The sequence below is a fragment of the Topomyia yanbarensis genome, chromosome 2 (genome assembly GCF_030247195.1).
Source record: "Topomyia yanbarensis strain Yona2022 chromosome 2, ASM3024719v1, whole genome shotgun sequence".
NCBI classification, from domain to species: Eukaryota; Metazoa; Arthropoda; class Insecta; order Diptera; family Culicidae; genus Topomyia; species Topomyia yanbarensis.
In genome coordinates, this window is record NC_080671.1 from 345,327,423 (window position 1) to 345,339,594 (window position 12,172).

Sequence of the window (12,172 nt, forward strand, 5' to 3'; positions counted from 1 at the left end):
ACATCGACAGTTATGGGTTTTTTTTCTACGCACACAAACAATGTTACTATTGTTATAGTCGTTCAATTAAATTCTTAAAACTAGGCGATTTATTCACTCTGGGTCTAAGTACTCAATATGTTAACAATCCAAGGCAGCATTGGCTAATTCAGTGATTTTAAAATGTCAAATTAAAGCAAACAAAAAAAATCAGTTTCGAAATACTCAAACTCCAAATTTATACCATGTCTAAACAAAAAATCACCATGTTTTTCTTCACGAATGGTGAACCACTCAAGGCCCCTCACAAAGTGGTGGTTGAACGTCAGAAGTTGGAGAAAAATGAAGTTGTAAAGCGTGTTAACAAATTGCACTTCTACAATGGTTATGTGTAAAGGTTTTCATGCTATGTAGTGTTTTGTTCAAAATTAATTTATTCCGAATGTTTTCGCAGAGTTTACACCTTGTTCGGAGAAGTGTTGCGGTCCATCAAAGAAATTCACAATGAATCGGCGTTCGTCGTGGTACCACGAGATAAATGCTTCAAACCGGGGCCATATTTGAAGGCATTTCGGAATTACATCGATGAGAAACTGTGAGGCTCTTAATTATTTGTTAAAGAATTTTACTTAATTTTTTGTTCCTTTCAAGACCGACCATAAAAGAAACGAAGCACGCAAAATCAGACAAGAAAGGAAGCGTAGATAAAAGTAAGGAAGTCATTAGCTTCAGAGCACAATACATGGGTTGCTGCTAATGTACTTTTGGTTCTATATTATGGCATTTTCGTTTTTTTGTGCTGCACCAGTGTAGTGCAAAAAAAAGATATAGATTGATTAAACCCAAGCTGGAATAAGGATGCGTAGCCGAAAAAAAAATGCCATTAGTTTGACAATCATTCATTCATTGTTTCGATCAGTGACAATTCCAGTTTAGTGTTTTGAGCCTACTGCGGAAACATGAAGGGTGTTTTGTTAAAAAATGAATTCTAATTTTAACCGGTTTTATCACCGTGTGGATTAATTTGATGTTGAACAAGCTTTCATTCACACTAGAATACCTTCTAAACAAACTACAACAAATGTATTTTCATATCGAATACTACCTCTTCAGAACCCTTTGCGAAGACTTCATCTACTCCAAAACAGTTAACAAAGGTTCAACGTTCCAGTGTCGGTTGCCGTCATGCAGCCTGTGAAGCGGCCAGTGCCAAGCACGGAGGAAGTCGCAGTGGATCTTGTGACTGTCAAAAGGGCAATGTATGCACGCTGAATCCCAGTCAACCGAAAACAAAAGTCAAGCGCAAGAAAAAGGTTGGAGGTGGTTGGAGCATGTGTTTCAGAAAGAATGAGGAAAAGAAAGAGCCAACAGTTCGATTGAGAAAGCGAGACTTGGCTCGTATCGAAAAGGAAAAGGCTAAAAAAGTACCTAAGGCCAAGCATGGCTGGCTTTGCTTTGGAAGAAAACCAACGCGGGCGGAGTATTATAGGAAAAATCGTGAGAAATTGATTAAACAACGGAATGAACGAATAGCAAATGAAGAAAAACGAAAAGTTAAGGACCAAAAGGCTCTAAAAAGTCGGATAAAAAGCCGCAAAAGGAAACAGGAATGCATGGCACTATACTGTCCATGTTGCGCTAAGAAACCCGAACCACTGCTAGTTCCGCCACCACCACATAATTGTATAAAACATATGCAGCTTGCACGTGATGAAGCCTGTCGTCGTCGTCGAGCACTTAGGACGCAAGAACAACCTTCATGGGAGAGTATCACCGTGCCACCAATGACTAAAAAAAGAATTCGTGGCACTCAGACAACAAAGAACGATCTGAAGCGGGCACATAAAGCTTCGGGTGGAGGGGGTTGGAATTGTTTGGGTGGTAGTAAGAAAAAGAAAGTTACGAATGAACACAACGAAGAGTATACAGGATCGATCCAACCACTAAACAAATCGTCGTTAACAGCAACCACTTCAGCGCGCTTAGAGGACACTGAAGCTGACGTCGAAGTCGAAGTCTCTCGTGCGCACATGACACCGTCCCGTACATCGGTTCCAATATCAGTCACTAATTCTCAATCTCGAGCATCATCTAAGATCATTGAGGATGTTTTACCACCTGAAAGCAAGCAAACAATGTCTGTTACATTCGATAACCTACAATTAGATACGCAGTCCTTGCCCGAGCAAGACGTTGAGCCGTCACAAGATAAAATAATAAAAACTCAATCATTTGATCATCTTCCGACAGTTCAAGAATCCCAACCCAAAGTTGTACCTTCTAAAGAATAAATATGGATGCATTCGCATTATCTGGTGTCACTTTAATTTTTTTAGGGTTGGATTTATTCAAGGTTTTAACGGAATATACGCAATCTACAGGAATAATAAGTTTTAGTCAGCTCCAAAAGCGCCCATATTTTTATTTGTCTTCCAGACATAGAGATTATTTTTGTCTAGTCCAGTTTTTAGTATATTTGATATGATTTATATAAGGTCGTGTGGTATTTTTCGAAGTATTTGAGCAAAGAATAGACCTACTGGGTACTTGCAACTATGTCATAAGAGGCAACTAAATACAGAAGGCACCCCTGAGTTGAGGTATCTCTTCGTGCCGAAGGCCAAGGTGAACTAAAGGAACTTAAATTTTTTAACCGCCATTGGAGTATTATGGACTTTTTCCTTTCCCTGTTTAGAAATTCTCCATGCAAACGGATGTTTATTTCTTCGCAGATCGTGGGATTGAAGTGATGGGCATGTCCGCGGTTATTTTTTTCTGATCCGCTAATGATGATTATAATACTACGTGTTTTGGGCTCTTTCGGATGTTGTACAAAATTGGTGAAAGACAACATTTCATGTTTTCTGAACGAATTTAATTTACAGTGTGAATGTGCAGCACATCATCACAGTTCAGTTGTGGAAATAGACAATAAATACTTCTGTTCTGGCAATCTACCGTGATTTGTTTTGTTTCACGGAATCGTACGCGTTGTTGGAATACACATGTAAACAAATGATAAATAACAGATGGTTGCTTAAATATCTGGTTCATCCTCCTGGTTCTTGTCCGAGGCAAACAAGTGCAGTTTGCTAAACTAGACATACTGCGTGGACTGTCGACACAATTCTGCAATCAAGTATGTGACGTTTTTTGAACCCATTTGACTAGTCCGATATTTGTTTTCAGTTCATTCCGATCATCTTATTTATTATTGCCGCAATTTAGTCTGGCACTTTCGACTCTCAGAAAGGCAACACCTGAGTGCATATAAGGAGAGTGACGACACTGTCAAAATTGGAACAATTATTATTTGTCAGTGTCATTCCAAACGAGTCAAATTCATGTATTTGACAGGTCGTTTGTTCGTTTGGAATATCACTGAGTGATAATCATGACAGTTGTCTTCACTCTCCTTATATACACTCTGGGCAACACAACCCACATCATCAACCTTGTTTTGCCCTCTGGTTATCTCAAACGTATCTTTGTTTGTTGAATTCTTGCATGGTTCAGTTACGTGTGTGTATAACATTTTAAACCGGAGACGCTGCGCAATCTTGCACCTTCGAAGGTCATTGTTGAGATTATATGCGTCTACGAGCACGTGAATCTCCAAGTTTCCCTAAGTGTTCTTCAGAATATTTCTCCGTGTAAAATATCATACCCCATTCTTCAAGCTGAGGACAGTTTAAGTTGTCTTTGGTCTTTATCGTTAGAGGTTGAGTGAAACCCTATGGCTTGAACTTCATCTTTGTCGTACAGATACGATCACTCGAGTTGACCATGATCATCACCCATTTAATACACACATTTTTCAAGTCTATTGAAAATAGTATGATTTTCATCAGTGTGTAACCTACCCAAACACCTTATCACCTTATTTTTGTTGGGTTTCGTCAACAGTGCCTTTAGTCATTTTTCTTCTGCAACTATTTTTCCGCTCTTTTTTTGTTGCAAATTTAGAGGTATAAGTATAAGTAATCTTTATTTTATTATTTTAAAAGTTGCACATATTTTGTCGTGTGCAATTTTAAATGCTCGTTGTTTTGATGGCGTTGTAAGGGAGGACGTATTCGCCGGGTAATACCAATCGGGCTGACATTGCTATGAACTGAACAGACTAATTGCTATGTTTATTTGATGCTTATTTGCAACTAGGGAATTAATCCACGGGGAAATAGGTGTGCATGGGGAGGACGCATGGTCTTGTCTGAGTGGAATGATGGTTTCAGTCACGTACGAGGGTTGGGAATTGACCATTCGTGATAGGAATCGAAGGCTAGTTATCGATTTTCCTCAGTTATATCAGCATGAAGAAATTTCCTCACATCCCTGTAGCGAAAATGGTCGATCTTGTTTAGTTGTGGCCCCAGCTTGTTTCCACTATTGTTTTTTTCTATTCGAGATTTTATGTTGCTTTTCATTTTGCTTCATTTTATGTTACTTTTTATTTCGTCTTCTGTAGAAATAATGTCTGAGGGGGAGCGTCTGGTGTAAAGTGCTCAAAACGAAAGTAATTTTGTTTTACGAGGAAGGAAATATACATTCATTGTGTGCGAAAAAAAATATATTTTCAGACACACTGCGCCACACATTCGATCATTCCAAGAGTAGACGTCCAATCACTTCCAAGTCGAGGAGCGCCGCGGCGAATACGATAACTCTCGATAAAATTGTCTGATACGGGAAATTCAACAAGTTTTTTAAAGCTTAGACTTGTAGTTAGTCGATGAACTACAAAATAGAAAAAAAAGTTCGATTTTCGGAAAATGGCTTCATGAAAACCGAAAATTCATATTTTACTGTAAAATTCGCTCATTTTTTTTTTTTCAAAATAATAGGGAGAAAACATTTTTTATTCGGTTTTCTGTGGTTTATCGACAGGCTACACATATTTGGCATCCTCATAAAAAATCAAGTAAATTCGTTGATTAGTTTTTTAGTGTTCGCCAATTTGAAAAACGCGGTTTCGAGAAAAACGCTTTTAAATGGTGTGCCACATCAAATTGCATCACGGAAAAAACGCTGTAGAAAATGACTCATTGGGTATTCTGTCACCCGGTAAAAAAGGGCAAGTTGCTGGCTAACGGGGGGCTATTTGCTAACTCGAATGCGCTAATTGCCGTTCAATTTGCCAGCAAATTGCTGGCAATTAGGAGGCTATTTCAAATGCAACATTTGGGCGATTTGCCGCCGTCATTTTTTTGCCGATCTACCCGCCCTTAAATCGCCCAGGGAACGCGCCATTTAATCGCCCTTAATTGCCTATTATGAAAATCACAAATAATACTTATTTTCGGATTCGTCATCTACTCACATTAACTTATCAGCACACTAGGTAATCACCACCAAATTATAGGAAGAATCAATGGTGAAGTTGGTATTGCACACCAAAACTTACCACAATCTGACTTTCATTAAGACTTTAGGTCAGAGATCTTCTTCCACTATACTTACACACGATTCCACAATTTCCCACATTCGTTGGCTAAATGAAGTGCACTAGACAAATAAAATACAAGCGAGAACACGCCAGTTGTTTAAAAAAAAACAATTTTAAGCTTAAGCCAAACATGAACCGCCATGTTTGAAAAACACAAAAAACAACCAAGTCCATTTCAGCCGCCAGAAAATTTGTCTTAGTGTTGAAATTGCCTTAAAATCGCAGTCGCAAATTGCATTTGTTCCTAGGGGCAATTGAGTTCTTGTCGGCCAGTCTCACGAACACCAGGGCAGCTTACTGGTTGAAAACAATCCCATTTACTTTTGCCGTCTTTGTTTACTATTTTCCACCAGCTAGTGAAGTAGTATTTGTGTCATGTGACGTGTACGTACATAAGCCGTAGAAAAGTCTATTAGCACAGGCGAGTTGAGTTAAACGTCAAACTGTTTAAATCGCCTCAATGAGGTTGATACTAAGGTGTGGCAATGCTCTTGCTCTCTCGCTCGATCTCTGTAAAGCACGTGAACAGCAGATAGGGTAAACGAGCCCTTATTCATCTCATTAGTCAGGATGTCACACTATTTCGTTGATAACTCGGCCTACTGTAACTGGATTGCACTTAAATATGTTTCAACATCTTTGCTTCGTTCCTAAGAAGTAATACATTGAAGAATCGGACCTGGAAAATGTAAAATACTCACGTTTGAGTGAAGTGAAAAGTCGAGTACAACGCACCCTTATTCATCCTACCATTTAAGCTAATGCGTTGAACGGAGATAGCAGACACTGCTCTAACTAATGTGTTCAAATGGGTGGGATGAATAGAGGTGCTAAGATGAATTAGGGAGCTGTTACCCTATATGGAAAATATATGGAGTTGAACTTTATTACGTAATAAAGTTACAGAAATTGAGCGAGAGAGCAATATAGCATTGCCACACCTTAGTATCCAGTACATTGAAATCGCCTGATCATGTTCGTCCGCATTTTTTTGACCGGGCAGTTTTTCGAAAATTGTTGCCGCTTTATTGAAATCTGCAAACAGGGATGCCAAGTGTTTTTTCCAAGAAGTCTGTAATCATTTTCGAAAAAGTCTGGAATTGTCTTGTTTGCCTTTTTTTAAGACGTGAAGATTGAATTTGAGGTTATGAGTTTTCAGCATCTTGGATTGCTGAAATTTTCAGCTGATGAAAGCTCAACAAATTTTAGCGAAACAAAATTTTGCTAGTTTGTGTTTCAGCTATTCTAAAAATTTTGTTTTAAGCCACCTTTTTAGCTCCAAAAGGTGGTTTAAAAATCAACAATGCATTCTCATATCTCATTTTGTTATTTTTCAAATTGTCTGGATAAATCTGGACAAATTTTCTGAAATCTGGCTAAGACAAACATAAATCTGTATGTCTGGACGCCGTTTAAAAATCTGGAAGAATCCACATAAATCTGGAAGGTTGGCACCCGTGTCTGCAAATACGCGCGTGGAATGCATGGCTGTTTAAAACAAAAGAAGTTCAGCGTTGCCATCGAGATTGCGGGAGACTAAAGAGACTAGAATAACAAAGAGACGCCATCTTAATTCAGTGAAAACAATTCAACTCGCAACCAGGCTACAGGTCACAGGCAACACTGCAAATGTGCATGCTTCACCAAACTTGTTTGTTGTTATTCCGTTTATTTCTTCTAATCAATATAAAAATCCGATGCGACTTCTGGTCTGCTGAGTTCCTCGACCAGCTAAACCATAGTTATATCCGCAGGAATCGTATTTTGCAGCAGCAAAACCATATTAGGCCAAAATTTATTGTTTGCATCATTTGGTATTCGTTACCCTCATGCTGAATTCCGTGCTCCCATCAAACCAAGCCCTTTTCTCTTTAGCGTTTCTAAACACGGTGGTATTGTAACAAATTTGGTTTGAGGATATAATTTTTATCTTTAAAATCTTTAGTAATTTTAATGAATTGCATAACAATACTTCCTTAAAAGCAATGCCACATAAAGCTAAACATTTACGATTGAAAACTCTCTTGTACGTTTGGAATGACATTGCCAGAAAAAGTGGAATTCCAAACGGAACATGTCGTCTTTTTGTTATTTTAGTCTTTTACGGGAGACCTTTCTAGAGGTTCAATACTAACAAGTGGATAAAAGAGAAGTCGATTAGTGAAGTGACATCGTTCGATGAATTAGCCATCGAAGGATACAATCGCTGAAAGGAGGGGCCATTTCGCAGTGAACTCCATCAAGAATGTTTTTACTGTGGGGAGAAAGCTTATTAAAATGCTTTTAAGGGGGTCAGAAATATTGAATGGTGCAAAAATACGGTCTACAATATCAGATAAATTTATTAAGCCAGCGCTGGTTTCTTTCTCTGGCGGAGATATGGGAACACTTGGGGTTTTTGATGTTCCTGGAAGTGCAGGAAACTCTTTTTCTGAGCTCAGATTTTTGAGACCGGGAGCGACTTGCTTCGGTTTTGCACCAGTACTTTCTCGAGAAGTTATTTTTGGGGGACCTTGAGGAGACCAGAGTTAAAAATAATCGAAGCTCTTTTTTGACGGCTGAAAATGAACCTGGTGCGACTCGCAGTGAATAGAAAAAATGTTCATTCAAATATCCATGTTATTCATTCAGTTGAATATCGTACAATATATTCATTACACTAATTCTAGGAAAATGTTTTCAAATGCCTATAAAGCATATGAAACAACAATCATCATCGCTTACATTGTGCCAGGGCCTACTTTGATGCGTTTGATTAGTTGCTGCACAGTCGCTTCGTGTAATAATCGGAGCCGAATGAAAATATGCATGAACGAATGGGCGGTTTGTTCGTTTGACGTTTTCAGCTGCGTCACTGAATATTGAAAATGAATGCGATTGAATATGATCAATTTTCATTCAATGAATTTGAATATTTTTAACTCTGGAGGAGACACCTTCTGGCCTTTACAACGAAGCTTAGGAGAGGAAATGTTCCTCCCTTTTTATTGCTTCTACGCACAGCAGATGTTCCCTCCTGGGGTTCATCACAGTCGCCTTCGTCAGCAGACAAGTCAGTATAGATGTTAGGGTTCGATGGCGTAGCTATCTTTAGCATTTCTGCAAACGATCGCTTGGAGCGTCCCTGAAGGGAACGTTTAAGATTCTCCTGGCGCTGTTTGTAGGCGGGACATGTCGGGAGATCATGCGGGTTTCTCCCACAGTAGAGACACTTTTCGACATCACTTCCACAAAAATGCGGTGGCAATGCGGATGACTGCATGATTCCCACCGCATTTCCCACAACGAGCCTTATTGATACAATGGTAGGCTGTGTCCCAATTGTTGCGATTAGTACAGTTCATGATCCGCTGCACAAAAAGGCGAACAGGTAGCCGAACCTTGTCAAAGAGGAGGTAATTTGGTAGAACAGAACCAGCGAAGGTTACTCGAGAAGAGACTGATGCTGATTTCGGTTTTCGACCGGAGTCGCTCTAGGTTCGCTCAAATGTTTACGAAATCCATATCAAAATGACAGCTCCGAGCGAACCCTGAGCGACTCTCATTTAAAACCAAATTAAGCATGAGTTGACGTATATTTTCTTCCCATCAGCTGCGACTGATGCTGAAGGTAAACGTTTGCACTCCAGTATATTCACTGACATGTGCATGGGGTCTTCGAGACAGACAGTTCCATGTTTCAGCAGGTCCTCGCAACTCAGACTCGAATCCGAGACTACTCCGCAGACTTCAACTCTGTTAGCTGGAATATACACTCTGGACGCCTTCGTAAAGGGCCCGTAGCCAGCAATATCATTTGCCTGATTTAAACTGTTTACCACCACTGAGAAACGGAAACACAAAAGAAGGGAAAAAACTGAAATCTCGACAAGGCGGAGGATGCACAAGATAATCTTGAACGCGCATTAGCACTATTCTCTGTTGCTATACACTGCACGGACTGGAAACAAAATACCTGATTTCATAGTCGTTTCATAGAAGCAATAGTTTTAAATAGATTTAGCTTACACGTATGCAACGTGAAGGACAGTGCTCAAATCACAAATATAAATTTTCGCTAACGTGTAATGTGGGAGAAGGGGGGGGGGGGGAACTAATATCAACCATTTGTACCGTAAACCTTTTTGTTTAACAAAATATTAAGTAGAGAAAAAAATCAAGCAAATCTGTTTAGGGGGAATATCGAAGAGAAATTTAGCTGGTAGATCGTCGTTCACGAAAGATCGGCTCTTTCTTTTGCGAGCCACCGAACGAACAACATTAATTATTTTGTGCTGAAAAAAAGTGCAGTGAGATAAGCTAGTCATTTAACCCGAAGTAAGAGATAATCGTTTATTGTAAAAAGTTTTCTTTGGAACAATTTAAATTTAATAATTCCATAGTTTCTTTTAGTAATCAATCTTTTAAAAAGTCGTGAGTGAGTTAAAAGCACAATATATTTGAGATGTGAGTTTTTTACCTGCCATAAATTTAAAAAATGTAATTCGTTATTATTTGCTTTAGAAAAGTTTAGATAGGGAGTGAGTTGAAAATTACGAAAAATAAGAAAAAAAGTGTTAAGGCATTGAACATACTCAGGTAAAGTGGGTAAAAATATTTCAAAGTTCGTATTCTAAATTTTTGGTTGGTCAACAGCTGCCACGTGGGTGGCCAACATCGTTGGGTTTACCGTTTATTTATTCGCAGGTTTAAGAACTCACTAAGCTCCGGAGGGCAACACAACTTCACCCAGCAGGGCGTGGTAAACTGCACCGTATCGATGCCCATCGTCCGGTGGCCTAAATCGAACGTCTCATCGTATGTCGAGGTACAGCAGGTGGGCAGTGAACCCATTAGCACCCGGTGGCGAGACGAGGTCGTTGAGCCACTCAACATTCGAGTGCGAAATAGATAACCGTTCCAGTGCCTGTGAGTACGATCAACCACAACCGAATATATAGGTACACACACCACACCATAGAAAATACAATGTGCCAATCGACAACTGTGACTCAGAATAATTTTTTGAGCGCATTTTTTTGCTTCTTGAGGAGTTTCTTCAATAAGAATTTCATAGGTGAACATAATTCCACTGTAAAAACCAGTTAAAGAATTGACGATTTTAATTGCCCCGTAGGGAGGCCCGAACTACGTCTACATTGTAAAAGGTTGAAAAACGTAGTTTTGCTAATCACCGCATAGCGCTGGACTGGTGCAAATGAATTTTTATTGCTCCAAAATGTAACTATTAAGACCTGTGGCCGATAAATTCTTTTACATCTATCTACTTAAAGGGGGATTTGTTTAGATAGTTTCGAAAAGCCCCGGGTTCCCCTATGTATTTGACTTGGTTTCGTTCAAAGAACACTGAACAGTAGCAATTGTAAATATTGTTTTTTTATATTGTATCGCTTCTGAAATCTTATACTTAAACATAAACTGGAGAACCTATCATTTTCTGTCGTTCAAACAAGCTATATGCTAGTAGGCATAACTCTGCTTAAGTTCCATCATAAAAACTGATGGTAGTCTCTCATTGAACGACAAAAATTTGGCAGATTTTGAACAAAACTAAGTATTACTGGCCACCATTGCTAAAATGTCAAGGATTCGGCAGGTTGCTGAGAAGATGCCGGTTGGGATCCATTCGGGCGTAAGTTTCCGCAGCAACCCGTTTGAGAGATTCAGTTTCAGATGATCCTGTTGCTTCAACCATGTCCCTCAGTACGCTTCCCTCTTGCTGCAGCAGAAGGTGGGGAACATCAAATTCTCGTGCTTGACCTGCATCCATCACCAGTATTCGATCGGAATCCATTACAGTATGCAGACGATGGGCTACAGTGAGCACTGTGCAATGTTGGAATTTTTCCCTGATTGTCCGTTGAATTAAGGCGTCGGTTCTGGAATAAAAATGACGATTATTATTCTATTGAGTTTACCAAAATGGAATAAAAAAACTCACTGGGGATCTACGTTTGCGGTAGCTTCATCCAGTACCAAAACCTTGTTGTTTCTTAAAATGGCTCTCGCAAGACAAATCAGCTGACGTTGACCAACACTGAAGTTCGTTCCACTTTCGGTGACCATGTAGTCTAAACCGCTGACTGCGGAGCGCAGCTCCACCTCATTTATTGCTTTCCACAGACTGTCGTCATCATATAGATTGAACGGATCCAAATTGTATCTAATCGTTGCACTGAACAGGACCGGATCTTGTGGAATGATGGAAATCTTCGATCGCAGTGACTCCAAGGATACCACTCCTGTATCAATTCCATCTACTAATATTTTCCCTTCGATCGGAGCCAATCGAAACAGTGCACCAATCAGCGAGGATTTACCGGCCCCCGTGCGTCCTACAATGCCAACCTTCCAGGTGGGAGCTATGGTTAGATTCAGATTCTTCAGTACCGGAACACTATCCGGGTCGTATCGAAGGGACATATTTCGGAACTCTAGCTGACCACGCCAGGGCCAATCTTCGGGTGGGATTTTGGGCGGGTTCGGTTCTGATTGAATTTCCGTATACTGAATTACTCTTTCCACCGCAGTCATCTGTTGCATGGATTCGGCCGTTTGGCGAATACCGTACTGAACCATTCCGGTTAGGATCATCGCCTGCGATATGGCAAGACCGACGTTTGCGCTGTAGGTCTCTGCGAAAGAAAGGGCGTTCGTTATTTTCCGAAGGTTAGCAGATTTGAAACAATGTAGTAATTTCGTTAGCGTATGCTGAATTATGCTATATTTCTCCTTATTGGAGAAAAA

General features: G+C 39.8%; 2 protein-coding genes across 2 annotated transcripts in view; one reads left to right on the plus strand and one right to left on the minus strand.

Moving 5' to 3' along the window:
- Window positions 1–173: 173 nt before the first annotated feature.
- LOC131680660 (uncharacterized) lies at window positions 174–2,270 on the plus strand. Its single transcript, XM_058961373.1, has 4 exons — window positions 174–370; window positions 434–574; window positions 631–689; window positions 1,093–2,270. Exons 1-4 carry the CDS (start codon window positions 225–227, stop codon window positions 2,268–2,270), a joined length of 1,524 nt encoding a protein of 507 aa, XP_058817356.1. The 5' UTR covers window positions 174–224.
- Window positions 2,271–10,785: 8,515 nt separating this feature from the next.
- The window catches only part of LOC131684149 (ATP-binding cassette sub-family C member 4-like), a 29,418-nt gene continuing 28,031 nt past the window's right edge, over window positions 10,786–12,172 (minus strand). Inside the window, exons 10-11 of the mRNA XM_058966732.1 lie at window positions 11,367–12,060; window positions 10,786–11,304 (exon numbers count right to left, since the gene is read on the minus strand). Coding sequence (XP_058822715.1) covers window positions 11,007–11,304; window positions 11,367–12,060 — 992 coding nt within the window. The 3' untranslated portion in view covers window positions 10,786–11,006. The remainder of the gene's footprint in view (window positions 11,305–11,366; window positions 12,061–12,172) is intronic.